Source organism: Mustelus asterias, chromosome 6 (genome assembly GCF_964213995.1).
Source record: "Mustelus asterias chromosome 6, sMusAst1.hap1.1, whole genome shotgun sequence".
Taxonomy (NCBI): Eukaryota; Metazoa; Chordata; class Chondrichthyes; order Carcharhiniformes; family Triakidae; genus Mustelus; species Mustelus asterias.
The window spans coordinates 146,748,988-146,765,724 of record NC_135806.1 but is presented as its reverse complement, the minus strand read 5'-3'; the positions used below and the strand labels follow the sequence as shown (position 1 = coordinate 146,765,724).

Genomic DNA, 16,737 nt, shown 5'->3' with positions numbered 1-16,737 from the left:
GCTTTGTCAGGGGCAGGTCGTGCCTTACGAGCCTGGTTGAGTTCTTTGAAAATGTGACCAAGCACATTGACGAAGGAAGAGCGGTGGATGTGGTCTATATGGACTTCAGCAAAGCGTTCGATAAGGTCCCCCATGCAAGACTTCTTGAGAAAGTGAGAGGGCATGGGATCCAAGGGGCTGTTGCCTTGTGGATCCAGAACTGGCTTGCCTGCAGAAGGCAGAGAGTGGCTGTGGAGGGGTCTTTCTCTGCATGGAGGTCAGTGACCAGTGGAGTGCCCCAGGGATCTGTTCTGGGACCCTTGCTGTTTGTCATTTTCATAAATGACCTGGATGAGGAAGTGGAGGGATGGGTTGGTAAGTTTGCTGACGACACCAAGGTAGGTGGTGTTGTGGATAGTTTGGAGGGATGTCAGAAGTTGCAGCGAGACATAGATAGAATGCAAGACTGGGCGGAGAAGTGGCAGATGGACTTCAACCCGGATAAGTGTGTAGTGATAGAACATAGAACATTACAGCGCAGAACAGGCCCTTCGGCCCACGATGTTGCACCGACCAGTTAAAAAAAAACTGTGACCCTCCAACCTAAACCAATTTCTTTTCGTCCATGAACCTATCTACGGATCTCTTAAACGCCCCCAAACTAGGCGCATTTACTACTGATGCTGGCAGGGCATTCCAATCCCTCACCACCCTCTGGGTAAAGAACCTACCCCTGACATCGGTTCTATAACTACCCCCCCTCAATTTAAAGCCATGCCCCCTCGTGCTGGATTTCTCCATCAGAGGAAAAAGGCTATCACTATCCACCCTATCTAAACCTCTAATCATCTTATATGTTTCAATAAGATCCCCTCTTAGCCGCCGCCTTTCCAGCGAAAACAATCCCAAATCCCTCAGCCTCTCCTCATAGGATCTCCCCTCCATACCAGGCAACATCCTGGTAAACCTCCTCTGCACCCTCTCCAAAGCCTCCACATCCTTCCTGTAATGTGGGGACCAGAACTGCACACAGTACTCCAAGTGCGGCCGCACCAGAGTTGTGTACAGTTGCAACATAACGCTACGACTCCTAAATTCAATCCCCCTACCAATAAACGCCAAGACACCATATGCCTTCTTAACAACCTTATCTACTTGATTCCCAACTTTCAGGGATCTATGCACACATACACCTAGATCCCTCTGCTCCTCCACACTATTCAAAGTCCTCCCGTTAGCCCTATACTCAACACATCTGTTATTCCTACCAAAGTGAATTACCTCACACTTCTCCGCATTAAACTCCATCCGCCACCTCTCGGCCCAACTTTGCAACCTGTCTAAGTCTTCCTGCAAACTACGACACCCTTCCTCACTGTCTACCACACCACCACCATTTGATCCATTTTGGCAGATCCAATGGGATGGAGCAGCAGTATAAAATGAAGGGTACCATTCTTAGCAGTGTAGAGGATCAGAAGGACCTTGGGGTCCGGGTCCATAGGACTCTTAAATCGGCCTCGCAGGTGGAGGATGCGGTCAAGAAGGCGTATGGCGTACTAGCCTTCATTAATCGAGGGATTGAGTTTAGGAGTCGGGAGATAATGCTGCAGCTTTATAGGACCCTGGTTAGACCCCACTTGGAGTACTGCGCGCAGTTCTGGTCACCTCATTACAGGAAAGATGTTGAAGCCATTGAAAGGGTGCAGAGGAGATTTACAAGGATGTTGCCTGGATTTGGGGGGCATGCCTTATGAGGATAGGTTGAGGGAGCTTGGTCTCTTCTCCCTGGAGAGACGAAGGATGAGAGGTGACCTGATAGAGGTTTACAAGATGTTGAGGGGTCTGGATAGGGTGGACTCTCAGAGGCTATTTCCAAGGGCTGAAATGGTTGCTACGAGAGGACACAGGTTTAAGGTGCTGGGGGGTAGGTACAGGGGGGATGTCAGGGGTAAGTTTTTCACTCAGAGGGTGGTGGGTGAGTGGAATCGGCTGACGTCGGTGGTGGTGGAGGCAAACTCGTTGGGGTCTTTTAAGAGACTTCTGGATGAGTACATGGGATTTAATGGGATTGAGGGCTATAGATAGGCCTAGAGGTGGGGATGTGATCGGCGCAACTTGTGGGCCGAAGGGCCTGTTTGTGCTGTGGCTTTCTATGTTCTATGTTCTACACAGGTCACTAAAAGTGGCAACGTAGGTGGAGAAGGTAGCCTTCATCAGCCGGGACATTGAGTTTAAAAATTGGCAAGTCATGGTGCAGCTGTATCGAACCTTAGTTAGGCGGCATTTGGAATATAGTGTTCAATTCTGGTCGTCACACTACCGGAAGGATGTGGAGGCTTTGGAGAGGGGACAGAAAAGATTTCCCAGGATGTTGCCTGGTATGGAGAGCATAGCTATGAGGAGAGATTGGAGAAACTTGGTTTGTTCTCACTGGAATGACGGAGTGTTGTAGGGAAATAATACCTCTGAAACTCATCGTGAGTCAAAGTACAGTGGTTTATTTTCACAATTGTGGGAGAAGTCCGATCCCTAATGCGGTCTCCAGACTTCTCACCGAATATGAGTTCAGATCAAATATTTATACATATATTTTCGCCCCTGGTCACGTCCGCATCTTCCTACAATTATTGCTGCCTCAGCGATTCCATCCTTCGCGTAGTCCGCGTCATCGTGGCCATCTCAAGGCTGTTTGTTTTGTTGCCCCCATGTGGACTCCTGTGGGTTGTTTAGATTATAAGTTTGCACAAACAAGTTAACTGACGTACAGAGGCCTATATAACACTTTATATCAGTGAGGATGAATAGTATATAATGAATATATATGAATCTATGATTATACGATCACAGAAGGCATACATGTCAGCTCCACCGTGTTAAACAAAGGTTCATAATATAACAACATAAAATGGAGTCGAGCTTCGCTTATACGAGCTGGGTTAACCACATTCCTGATATACAATTAGCTGGGAAAAATCATGAACTTGTACACAGCAGCTGCTTCTCTTATCTGGGTGGATACACAAAAACAAGTTCTCCAGACACAAAAACAATGAGCTCTAACGAAAACAATGAGCTCTACAGTGAGTCTCACAAATCTCTAAGTATTACAGAGTTCGGGTCTCAATGTTTAAGTGTTACAGAGTTCATTAACCCATTCCCGTCTTCACGGAGGTTGAGGGGTGCAAAGATGTGCGGGTTAGGTTGATTGGCCAGGTTAAAAATTGCCCCTTAGAATCCTAAGATGCGTAGGTTAGAGGGATTAGCGGGTAAATATGTGGGGGTAGGGCCTGGGTGGGATTGTGGTCGGTGCAGACTCGATGGGCCGAATGGCCACCTTCTGCACTGCAGGGCTTCTATGATTTCTATGGGTGACCTGATAGAAGTGTACAAGATTATGAGAGGCATGGACAGAGTGGATAGTCAGAAGCCTGGGCCTCGGCACCTCCCTCTGCGACTGGATCTGAACTTCCTAACCCAAAGACCATAATCAGTAAGGATAGGCAACAACACCCCCTCCACGATCATCCTCAACAAGGGTGCCCCACAAGGCTGTGTTCTCAGCCCCCGACTATACTTCTTATATACATAGAACATAGAACAGAACAGCACAGAACAGGCCCTTCGGCCCTCAATGTTGTGCCGAGCTTTATCTAAAACCAAGATCAAGCTGTCCCACTCCCTATCCTGGTGTGCTCCATGTGCCTATCTAATAACCGCTTAAATGTTCCTAAAGTGTCTGACTCCACTATCACTGCAGCAGTCCATTCCACACCCCAACCACTCTGCGTAAAGAACCTACCTCTGATATCCTTCCTATATCTCCCACCATGAACCCTATAGTTATGTCCCCTTGTAATAGCTCCATCCACCCGAGGAAATAGTCTTTGAACGTTCACTCTATCTATCCCCTCCATCATTTTATAAACCTCTATTAAGTCTCCCCTTAGCCTCCTCCCTCCAGAGAGAACAGCCCGAGCTCCCTCAACCTTTCCTCATAAGACCTACCCTCCAAACCAGGCAGCATCCTGGTAAATCTCCTCTGCACTCTTTACAGCGCTTCCACATCCTTCTTATATTGAGGTGACCAGAACTGCACACAATATTCCAAATGTGGTCTCACCAAGGTCCTGTACAGTTGCAGCATAACCCCACGGCTCTTAAACTCCAACCCCGTTAATAAAAGCTAACACACTATAGACCTTCTTCACAGCTCTATCCACTTGAGTGGCAACCTTTAGAGATCTGTGGATATGGACCCCAAGATCTCTCTGTTCCTCTACAGTCTTCAGAACCCTACCTTTAACCCTGTAACCCAAATTTAAATTAGTCCTACCAAATGAATCACCTCAAATTTTCAGGGTTAAACTCCATTTGCCATTTTTCAGCCCAGCTTTGCATCCTATCTATGTCTCTTTGCAGCCTACAACAGCCCTCCACCTCATCCACTACTCCACCAATCTTGGTGTCATCAGCAAATTTACTGATCCACCCTTCAGCCCCCTCCTCTAAGTCATTAATAAAAATCACAAATAGCAGAGGACCAAGCACTGATCCCTGTGGCACTCCGCTAGCAACCTGCCTCCAGTCCGAAAATTTTCCATCCACCACCACCCTCTGTCTTCGATCAGACAGCCAGTTACCTATCCAATCGGCCAACTTTCCCTCTATCCCACACCTCCTCACTTTCATCATAAGCCGACCATGGGGGACCTTATCAAACGCCTTACTAAAATCCATGTATATGACATCAACTGCCCTACCTTCATCCACACACTTAGTTACCTCCTCAAAAAATTCTATCAAATTTGTGAGGCACGACTTGCCCTTCACGAATCCGTGCTGACTATCCCGGATTAATCCGCATCTTTCTAAATGGTCGTAAATCCCATCCCGAAGGACCTTTTCCATCAATTTACCAACCACCGAAGTAAGACTAACCGGTCTATAATTACCAGGGTCATTTCTATTCCCTTTCTTAAACAGAGGAACAACATTCGCCATTCTCCAGTCCTCTGGCACCATCCCCGTGGAAAGCGAGGACCCAAAGATCAAAGCCAAAGGCTCTGCAATCCCATCCCTTGCCTCCCAAAGAATCCTAGGATACATTGCATCAGGCCCAGGGGACTTATCGACCTTCAGTTTATTCAAAACTGCCAGGACATCCTCCCTCCGAACATCTATTTCCTCCAGCCTATTAGCCTGTAACACCTTCTCTTCCTCAAAAACATGGCCCCTCTCCTTGGTGAACACTGAAGAAAAGCATTCATCACCTCGCCTATCTCTACTGATTCCATACACAAGTTCCCACTACTGTCCTTGACCGGCCCTAACCTCACCCTGGTCATTCTTTTATTCCTCACATAAGAGTAATAAGCCTTGGGGTTTTACTTGATCTGACCCGCCAAGGACTTCTCATGTCCCCTCCGAGCTCTCCTAAGCCCCTTTTTCAGCTCGTTCCTTGCTAACTTGTAACCCTCAATCGAGCCATCTGAACCTGGTTTCCTCATCCCTACATAAGCTTCCCTCTTCCTTTTCACAAGACATTCCACCTCTTTCGTGAGCCATGGTCCCCTCACTCGGCCATTTCCTCCCTGCCTGACAGGGACATACCTATCAAGGACACACAGTATTTGTTCCTTGAAAAAGTTCCACTTTTCATTAGTTCCTTTCCCTGACAGTTTCTGTTCCCAACTTATGCCCCCTAATTCTTGCCTAATCGCATCATAATTACCTCTCCCCCAATTGTAAACCTTGCCCTGCCGTACGGCCCTATCCCTCTCCATTGCAATAACAAAAGACACCGAATTGTGGTCACTATCTCCAAAGTGCTCTCCCACAACCAAATCTAACACTTGGCCCGGTTCATTTCCCAGTACCAAATCCAATGTGGCCTCACCTCTTGTCGGCCTATCCACATATTGTGTCAGGAAACCCTCCTGCACACACTGTACAAAAACTGCCCCATCCGAACTATTTGACCTACAAAGGTTCCAATCAATATTTGGAAAGTTAAAGTCCCCCATGACAACTACCCTGTGACCCCCACACACATCCATAATCTGCTTAGCAATTTCTTCCTCCACATTTCTATTACTATTTGGGGGCCTGTAGTAAACTCCTAACAACGTGACCGCTCCTTTCCTATTTCTAACCTCAGCCCATATTACCTCAGTGTGCAGATCCCCCTCCAAGTGCCTTTCCGCAGCCGTTAAACTATCCTTGATTAACAATGCCACTCCTCCACCTCTTTTACCAGCTTCCCGACACTTAGTGAAACATCTATACCCCGGAACGTCCAACAACCATTCCTGTCCTTGTTCTACCCATGTCTCCGTAATGGCCACAACATCGTAGTCCCAAGTACCAGTCCACGCCCCAACTTCCTCTACCTTGTTCTGGATGCTCCTTGCATTGAAGTAGACACACTTCAACCCACCTTCCTGTCTACCGGTACCCACCCTTGACCCTGATACCTTCCCCAATACCTCACCACCCTCACTGACTTCTGGACTACAACTCCTTTTCCCACTCCCCTGACAAATTAGTTTAAACCCCCCTGAAGAGCCGTATCAAATTTCCCTCCCATGATATTGGTGCCCCTCTGGTTCAGGTGCACCCCGTCCTGTTTGTACAGGTCCCACCTTCCCCAGAATGTGTTCCAATTATCCACGTATCTGAAACCCTCCCTCCTACACCATCCCTGCAACCACATGTTTAACTGCACTCTCTCCCTGTTCCTCAACTCGCTATCACGTGGCACCGGCAACGTACCAGAGATGACCACATGTTTTGTCTTAGGTCTCAGCTTCCAGCCCAGCTCCAGAAATTCCTGCTTTAAATCCCCGTCCCTTCTCTTACCTATGTCGTTGGTACCAATGTGTACCACGACTTGTGACTGTTTCCCCATCCCCTTCAGAATCCGGAAAACACGATCTGAGACGTCACGGACCTTGGCATCCAGTAGGCAACATACATAAGAACATAAGAAATAGGAGCAGGAGTAGGCCATCTGGCCCTTCGAGCCTGCCCCGCCATTCAACAAGATCATGGCTGATCTGAAGCGAATCAGTTCCACTTACCCGCCTGCTCCCCATATCCCCTAATTCCCTTATCGATCAGAAAACTATCTACCCGTGATTTAAACCTATTCAACGAGGAAGCCTCCACCACTTCAATGGGCAGAGAATTCCAGAGATTCACTACCCTCTGAGAGAAGAAGTTCCCCCTCAACTCTGTTCTGAACCAGCCCCCCCCCTTATTTTGAGGCTGTGCCCTCTAGTTCTGGTTTCCCTTCTAAGTGGAAAGAATCTCTCCACCTCTACCCTATTCCAGCCCCTTCATTATCTTATATGTCTCTATAAGATCACCCCTCATCCTTCTAAACTCCAACGAGTACAGACCCAATCTGTTTAATCTCTCCTCATAAGCTACACCCCTCATCTCCGGTATCAACCTGGTGAACCTTCTCTGCACTCCCTCCAAGGCCAATATATCCTTTCGCAAATAAGGGGACCAAAACTGCACACAGTACTCCAGTTGCGGCCTCACCAGTGCCTTGTACAGTTGCAGCAAGACCTCCCTGCTTTTATATTCTATCCCCCTCGCGATAAAGGCCAACATTCCATTCGCCTTCTTGATCACCTGCTGCACCTGCAGACTGAGTTTTTGCGATTCGTGCACAAGGACCCCCAGGTCCCTCTGCACAGTCGCACGATGTAATTTTTCTCCATTTAAATAATATTCCAATTTACTATTATTTCTTCCAAAGTGGATAACCTCACATTTGCTAACGTTATATTCCATCTGCCAAATCCTCGCCCACTCGCTCAGCCTATCCAAATCTCTCTGCAGACTTTCCGCGTTCTCCACACAATTCGCTTTCCCACTCACCTTCGTGTCATCAGCAAACTTGAATACCCTAGATTCAGTCCCCTCCTCCAGATCATCTATGTAAATGGTAAACAATTGAGGCCCCAGCACCGATCCCTGCGGATACCATCCGTGAGTCTCTTTTGCTGCCAAAGAACCTCCTATCTATCCCTCTAACTAACGAGTCCCCAATAACTATTGCCTTCCCGCTCTGCCCCTTACCCTCCCGAGCCACAGAGACGGACACAGTGCTGGAGATCCTCTCAGTGCGGCTCACCACTGGTATGTCATCCCCCTCAGCCGTATCCAAAGCGGAATACTTGTTGCTAAGGGGAACGACCACAGGGGATCCCTGCACGGACTGCTTCTTCCCAGCCCCTCTCACCGTCACCCATCTGTTTTCATTCCTCGGAGTAACTGTATTCCTAAAGCTTCTGTCTATGGCCACCTCTGCGTCCCTAATGATCCTAAGTTTTTCCAACTCCAGTTCCCTAACACGGTTTTGGAGGAGCTGCAGATGTGTGCACTTCCCACAGATGTAATCAGCAGGGACACTGTCGCCGTCCCTCACCTCAAACATAGTGCAAGAGGAACATAGCACTGCCTGCACACCCATCCCCCCTAGACACCTTGCCAGTACCAGGTAGAAGCAGCAAACATGAATTAAACTCACCCCTGCTCGCCCTTTCTGCCTAAGCCCTGTGAGCCAAAGCCCTTACAGCTTTCACTCAGCTTCCCACACACTCCACTGCCCGCTCCCGACGCTGCCCGCTGTATACTGCAGCCTACCTTTTATACTTCGCGCGCTTAAAAAAACCCTTCCCAGCCTCCTTAGCAGCCCACTTCCGGTTTTCACTTTAAACTTAAGAAAAATACTACTACAAAAGTAAAGGCCAAAAAAAACCACACATATACCTATGACTGCGGTCAAATTCCCCTCCAATTCGATTTTCAAGTTTGTTGACGACACCACGTTATGGGTCGGATCTCAAACAATGATGAGACTGAGAACAGGAATGAGATAGAAAATCTGGTGAGCTGGTGCGGCAACAATAATCTCTCTCTCAATGAACAAAGAACAAAGAACAGCACAGGAAACAGGCCCTTCGGCCCTCCAAGCCTGTGCCGCTCCTTGGTCCAACTAGACCAATCGTTTGTATCCCTCCATTCCCAGGCTGCTCATGTGACTATCCAGGTAAGTCTTAAACGATGTCAGCGTGCCTGCCTCCACCACCCTACTTGGCAGCGCATTCCAGGCCCCCACCACCCTCTGTGTAAAAAACATCCCTCTAATATCTGAGTTATACTTCGCCCCTCTCAGCTTGAGCCCGTGACCCCTCGCGAACGTCACTTCTGACGTCACAATGTCAACAAAACAAAGGAGATTGTCATCAACTTCAGGAAGTGTAAAAGAGGACATGCCCCTGTCTACATCAATAGGGATGAAGTAGAAAGGGTTGAGAGCTTCAACTTTTTCGGTGTCCAGATCACCAACAACCTGTCCTGGTCTCCCCATGCCGACGCTATAGTTAAGAAAGCCCACCAATGCCTCTGCTTTTTCAGAAGACTAAGGAAATTTGGCATGTCAGCTACGATTCTCACCAAATTTTACAGATGCACCATAGAAAGCATTTTTTCTGGTTGTTTCAAAGCTTGATATGGCTCCTGCTCTGCCCAAGACCGCAAGGAACTAAAGGTCGTGAATGTCGCCCAATCCATCACGCAAACCAGCCTCCCATCCATTGACTCTGTCTGCACTTCGCACTGCCTCGGCAAAGCAGCCAGCATCATTTAGGACCCCACGCACCCCGAACATTCTCTCTTCCACCTTCTTCCTTCAGGAAAAAGATACAAAAGTCTGAGGTCACGTACCAACCGACTCAAGAACAACTTCCCTGCTGCTGTCAGACTTTTGAATGGACCTACCTCGCATTAAGTTGATTTTTCTCTTGCTATGACTGTACATTACATTCTGCACTCTCTCCTTTCCTTCTCTATGAACGGTATGCTTTGTCAGTATAGCGTGCAAGAATCAATATTTTTCACTTAATACATGTGACAATAAATCAAATTTTTAAAAAAATGGATAAATGTGAAGTTATCCACTTCGGGTGGCAAAATAGAATGGCAGAATATTTAATTGGTGATAAATGGGAAATATTGACAGACAAAGGGACCTGGGTGTCCTCGTACACCATCACTGAAAGCAAGCATGCAGGTACAGATACCTGAAGATTCTCGGAAGAAACCTTTGCAATGCTCTACCTCCGAGAGCACTGGAGGCTGGGTCATTAAATTAATTTAAAGATGAGTTGAACAAATTTTTGATCATGAAGGGAGTCGAGTGATAATGTGGGGCAGGCAGGAAGTTAGAGTTGAGGTCAGCCACAATCTTATTGAACGGCATTTATCTTTGAAGGGCCAAATGGCCTCAATTCTTTGATCTCATGGCATAGTGTAAAGACAAGATGATTGTTGCAAGGTTCACGCTCGATGCTATTCAATCTTGGTGACTTGTATTCTATTTCACAAGACTGACCCTCTGAAGACAAAAGACAAACATTTTTCATAAAATGTTGGGAAAAAACAAGTCATTAAGTTGCTAAAATGAAGACTACATGGGGGAGGTCTGAGTGGTCTCACATGCTGGATGGGTTTCCTGACCTCTTTCTTTGTCTCCAATTGCAGACAGTCCATCCCTTTCTGGGATGACAGATATGGATTATCCTCTCCAAGGACCTGGCCTGGTGTCTCTACCCAACCTCCCAGAGATCAGCCCTATTCGACGAGTCCCACTGCCTCCAGAACTGGTGGAACAATTTGGACGTATCCTTTGGTGTGATTGGAGCTCAAAAGGTTGTTGGGGTACCAGATCAGAAACTCCAAGGTACATATGAAACCAGATTAGACCCCAACAGTTTTCTCTTTTAGTATTAGGATAGGTTATTTCACTCCAGTCACGATTCTACTGACAAACCAGGGGGTTTTTATAAAAGCACACTCACACTCGGTCTCACACACAAACTCAGCCTCTCTCTATCTCACAAACGCAACCTTTCTCACACAAATGCAACCTTCCTCACACATACAAACTCAATTTCTCTAACAGAAACACAACCTCTCGCACACACAAACTCAACCTCTCGTGCACACACAAACTCAATCTCTCGCACACACACAAACTCAACGTCTCGCACACATACAAACACAACCTCTCGCACACACAAACACAACCTCTCGCGCACACAAACTCAACCTCTCGCACACACACAAACACAACCTCTCGCACACACACAAACTCAACCTCTCACGCACACACAAACAACCTCTCGCGCACACACAAACTCAACCTCTCGCGCGCATACAAACTCAACCTTGCCCGCTGGCGCCCCCTTGCCCGCTGGCGCCCCCTTGCCCGCTGGCGCCCCCTTGCCCGCTGGCGCCCCCTTGCCCGCTGGCGCCCCCTTGCCCGCTGGCGCCCCCTTGCCCGCTGGCGCCCCCTTGCCCGCTGGCGCCCCCTTGCCCGCTGGCGCCCCCTTGCCCGCTGGCGCCCCCTTGCCCGCTGGCGCCCCCTTGCCCGCTGGCGCCCCCTTGCCCGCTGGCGCCCCCTTGCCCGCTGGCGCCCCCTTGCCCGCTGGCGCCCCCTTGCCCGCTGGCGCCCCCTTGCCCGCTGGCGCCCCCTTGCCCGCTGGCGCCCCCTTGCCCGCTGGCGCCCCCTTGCCCGCTGGCGCCCCCTTGCCCGCTGGCGCCCCCTTGCCCGCTGGCGCCCCCTTGCCCGCTGGCGCCCCCTTGCCAGCTGGCGCCGCCTTGCCAGCTGGCGCCCCCGCCTCGCCAGCTGGCGCCCCCGCCTCGCCCGCTGGCGCCCCCGCCTCGCCCGCTGGCGCCCCCGCCTCGCCCGCTGGCGCCCCCGCCTCGCCCGCTGGCGCCCCCGCCTCGCCCGCTGGCGCCCCCGCCTCGCCCGCTGGCGCCCCCGCCTCGCCCGCTGGCGCCCCCGCCTCGCCCGCTGGCGCCCCCGCCTCGCCCGCTGGCGCCCCCGCCTCGCCCGCTGGCGCCCCCGCCTCGCCCGCTGGCGCCCCCGCCTCGCCCGCTGGCGCCCCCGCCTCGCCCGCTGGCGCCCCCGCCTCGCCCGCTGGCGCCCCCGCCTCGCCCGCTGGCGCCCCCGCCTCGCCCGCTGGCGCCCCCGCCTCGCCCGCTGGCGCCCCCGCCTCGCCCGCTGGCGCCCCCGCCTCGCCCGCTGGCGCCCCCGCCTCGCCCGCTGGCGCCCCCGCCTCGCCCGCTGGCGCCCCCGCCTCGCCCGCTGGCGCCCCCGCCTCGCCCGCTGGCGCCCCCGCCTCGCCCGCTGGCGCCCCCGCCTCGCCCGCTGGCGCCCCCGCCTCGCCCGCTGGCGCCCCCGCCTCGCCCGCTGGCGCCCCCGCCTCGCCCGCTGGCGCCCCCGCCTCGCCCGCTGGCGCCCCCGCCTCGCCCGCTGGCGCCCCCGCCTCGCCCGCTGGCGCCCCCGCCTCGCCCGCTGGCGCCCCCGCCTCGCCCGCTGGCGCCCCCGCCTCGCCCGCTGGCGCCCCCGCCTCGCCCGCTGGCGCCCCCGCCTCGCCCGCCGGCGCCCCCGCCTCGCCCGCCGGCGCCCCCGCCTCGCCCGCCGGCGCCCCCGCCTCGCCCGCCGGCGCCCCCGCCTCGCCCGCCGGCGCCCCCGCCTCGCCCGCCGGCGCCCCCGCCTCGCCCGCCGGCGCCCCCGCCTCGCCCGCCGGCGCCCCCGCCTCGCCCGCCGGCGCCCCCGCCTCGCCCGCCGGCGCCCCCGCCTCGCCCGCCGGCGCCCCCGCCTCGCCCGCCGGCGCCCCCGCCTCGCCCGCCGGCGCCCCCGCCTCGCCCGCCGGCGCCCCCGCCTCGCCCGCCGGCGCCCCCGCCTCGCCCGCCGGCGCCCCCGCCTCGCCCGCCGGCGCCCCCGCCTCGCCCGCCGGCGCCCCCGCCTCGCCCGCCGGCGCCCCCGCCTCGCCCGCCGGCGCCCCCGCCTCGCCCGCCGGCGCCCCCGCCTCGCCCGCCGGCGCCCCCGCCTCGCCCGCCGGCGCCCCCGCCTCGCCCGCCGGCGCCCCCGCCTCGCCCGCCGGCGCCCCCGCCTCGCCCGCCGGCGCCCCCGCCTCGCCCGCCGGCGCCCCCGCCTCGCCCGCCGGCGCCCCCGCCTCGCCCGCCGGCGCCCCCGCCCCCCGTCCCCCCCCCCCCCCCCCTCCCGCCGCCCCCCCCCCAGGCCCGTCCTCGCCCGCCGCACACGCTCAACCCCTCTCCCCAGGCCCGTCCTCGCCCGCCGCACACGCTCAACCCCTCTCACACAAACTCAACCCCTCTCTTGCCCACTTTTGGGGGCTTGGCCTTTGGGGCGGGGGACGTTCGGTCTCTGGGGTTTAGTTCTCGTGGTTCAACCTTGGAGTTCAGTCACAGGCTCAGTCAGTCTCGGGGTTCATTTACCGGCTCGGTCAGCCTCGGGGTTCAGTTACAGGCTCGGTCAGTCTCGGGGTTCATTTACAGCATCGGTCAGTCTCGGGGTTCGGTTACAGGCCCAGTTAGTGTCGGGGTTAGGTGACAGGCCTGGTCTGTCTCGGGGTTCGGTTACAGGCTCGGTCAGTCTTGGGGTTCGGTTACAGGCTCGGTCAGTCTCTGGGTTCGGTTACAGGCTCGGTCAGTCTCGGGGTTCGGTTACAGGCTCGGTCAGTCTCGGAGTTCAGTTACAGGCTCGGTCAGTCTCAGGGTTCGGTTACAGGCTCGGTCAGTCTCGGAGTTCAGTTACAGGCTCGGTCAGTCTCTGGGTTCGGTTACAGGCTCGGTCAGAGTCTGGGTTCGGTTACAGACCCGGTCAGTCTCGGGGTTCGGTTACAGGCTCGGTCAGTCTCGGGGTTCAGTTACAGACCCGGTCAGTCTCGGGGTTCGGTTACAGGCTCGGTCAGTCTCGGGGTTCAGTTACAGGCTCGGTTACTTGGTTCCTTACATCCTGTGCAGACATGCAATGCAATTGTATGATGGGTGTTTTACCGGAGATTGGCAAAGCTTGGCTTACCATTGACAGTGACATCTTCATGTGGAATTATGAGGATGGGTAAGTTGAGCATTAAGCAGGACTGGCTATGTGTTGTTTTTGGAGGACATTATATGAGGTACAAATTAAATAGGAATAGAATAAAAGCCTCCACATCCTTCTGGTAGTGTGGTGACCAGAATTGAACACTATATTCCATGTGCAGCCTTACTAAGGTTCTATAAAGCTGCAACATAGAACATAGAAAAGCGACAGCACAAACAGGTCCTTCGGCCCACAAGTTGTGCCGAACATGTCCCTACCTACTAGGCTTACCAATAACCCTCTATCTTACGAACTTCCACGAACTTATCCAAAAGTCTCTTAAAAGACCCTATCGAATTCGCCTCCACCACCACTACCGGCAGCCGATTCCACGCACCCACCACCCTCTGAGTGAAAAACTTATCCCTAACATCTCCTCTGTACCTACTCCCCAGCACCCTAAACCTGTGACCTCTTGTGGCAACCATTTCAGCCCTGGGTAAAAGCCTCTGAGAATCCACTCTATCAATACCTCTCAACATCTTATACTCCTCTATCAGGTCACCTCTCATCCTTCGCCTCTCCAAGGAGAAAAGACCTCACTCTCTCAACCTATCCTCATAAGGCATGCTACCTAATCCAGGCAACTTCCTTGTAAATCTCCTCTGCACCCTTTCTATGGCTTCCACATCCTTTCTGTAATGAGGCGACCAGAACTGGGCACAGTACTCCAGGTGGGGTCTGACCAGGGTACTATACAGCTGCAGCATTATCTCCCGATTTCTAAACTCAATTCCTCTATTGATGAAGGCCAGTATTCCATACGCCTTCTTAACCACAGCCTCTACTTGCGACGCTGCTTTGAGCGTCCTATGAACCCGGACCCCAAGATCCTTCTGATCTTCCACACTGCCAAGCGTCTTACCCTTAATATTATATTCTTTCACCGTATTCGACCTGCCAAAATGAACCACCACACACTTATCTGGGTTGAACTCCATCTGCCACTTCTCCGCCCAGTCTTGCATCTTATCTATGTTTCGTTGCAACTGCTGACATCCCTCCACACTATCCACAACACCACCAACCTTTGTGTCATCAGCAAACTTGCCAACCCATCCTTCCACTTCCTCATCCAGGTCATTTATAAAAATCACAAATAGCAAGGGTCCCAGAACAGATCCCTGGGGCACTCCACTGGTGACCGACCTCCATGCTGAAAAAGACCCATCTACAACCACTCTTTGCCTTCTGTGGGCAAGCCAGTTCTGAATCCACAAGGCAATGTCCCCTTGTACCCCATGCCCCTTCACTTTCTCAATAAGCCTTGCATGGGGCACCTTATCAAACGCCTTGCTGAAATCTATATAAACTACATCTACCGCTCTTCCCTCATTTGTGTGTCTCGTTACATCTTCAAAAAATTCAATTAGGCTCATAAGGCATGATCTGCCTTGGACAAAGCCGTGCTGGTTATTTCTGATCATACTATTCCTCTCCAGATGTTCATAAATCCTGCCTCTCAGGATCTTCTCCATCAACTTACCAACCACTGAGGCTAGACTCACTGGTCTATAATTTCCCGGGCTGTCTCTTCTCCCTTTCTTGAATAATGGAACCACATCCGCAATCCTCCAGAACCTCTCCTGTCTCCATTGATGACGCAAAGATCATCGCCAGAGGCTCAGCAATCTCTTCCCTCGCCTCCCACAGTAACCTGGGGTACATCCCATCCAGTCCCGGCGATTTATCTAACTTGATGCTTTTCAAAAGCTCCAACACATCCTCTTTCCTAATGTCCACATGCTCCACCTTCTCAGTCCACTGCAAGTCTGCACTGCAACTATCAAGATCCTTTTCCACTGTGAATACTGAAGCAAAGTATTCATTGAGTACCTCTGCTATTTCTACTGGTTCTATACAGACTTTCCCACCGTCACATTTGATAGGTCCTACTCCTTCACATATTATCTTCTTGCTCTTAACATACTTGTCGAATGCCTTGGGGTTTTCCTTTATCCTGTCTGCCAAGGCCTTCTCATGACCCCTTCTTGCTCTTCTAATTTCCTCCTTAAGTTCCTTCCTACTAGTTGTATACTCTTCTAGATTTCTAACATTACCTAGCTCCCTGAACCTTTTGGAGGCTTTTCTTTTCTTCTTGACTAAATTCGTTACAGCTTTCGTGCACCATGGTTCCTGCAACCTACCATAACCCCCCTGTCTCATTGGAACGTTGCTGTGCAGAGCTCCAGACAAATTTTCCTTGAAAATTTGCCACATTTCTTCTGTACATTTCCCTGAGAAAACGTCCTTCCAATTTATGCCTCTAATTTCCTGCCTAATAGCCTCATAATTGCCCTTACTCCAAATAACCACTTTCCTAGCTTGACTGATCCTATCTCTCTCCAATGCTAATGTAAAGGAGATAGAGCTATGATCACTATCCCCAAAATGTTCTCCCACTGAGTGATCTGACACCTGCCCAGGTTAATTCCCCAATACCAAATCAAGTACAGCCTCTCCTCTTGTAGGCTTATCCACATACTGTGTCAGGAAGCCCTCCTGAACACACCTAACAAACTCCTCCCCATCTAAACTCCTTACCCTAGGGATATTCCAGTCGATATTTGGGAAAATGCCAATTTTTCAACGCAATGCCCTGGCCAATGAAGGCAAGCATGCCGCATGCCTTCTTGACTACCTTCTCCACGTGCGTTGCCATATTCAGTGACCTGCGTACCTGTATACATAGATCCCTCTGCCTATCAATACCCTGAAGGGTTCTGCCATTTACTGTATATTTCCTATCACATTAGACCTTCCAAAATGCATTACCTCATGTT

At 52.4% G+C, this 16,737-nt stretch overlaps 1 protein-coding gene across 1 annotated transcript in view; it reads left to right on the top strand.

The window, feature by feature from the left end:
- nup155 (nucleoporin 155) overlaps positions 1-16,737 on the top strand; it is a 425,601-nt gene that overhangs the window by 17,985 nt on the left and 390,879 nt on the right. The window contains exons 3-4 of the mRNA XM_078215282.1: positions 10,540-10,677; positions 13,834-13,930. Of these exons, the coding sequence (XP_078071408.1) occupies positions 10,540-10,677; positions 13,834-13,930 (235 nt within the window). The remainder of the gene's footprint in view (positions 1-10,539; positions 10,678-13,833; positions 13,931-16,737) is intronic.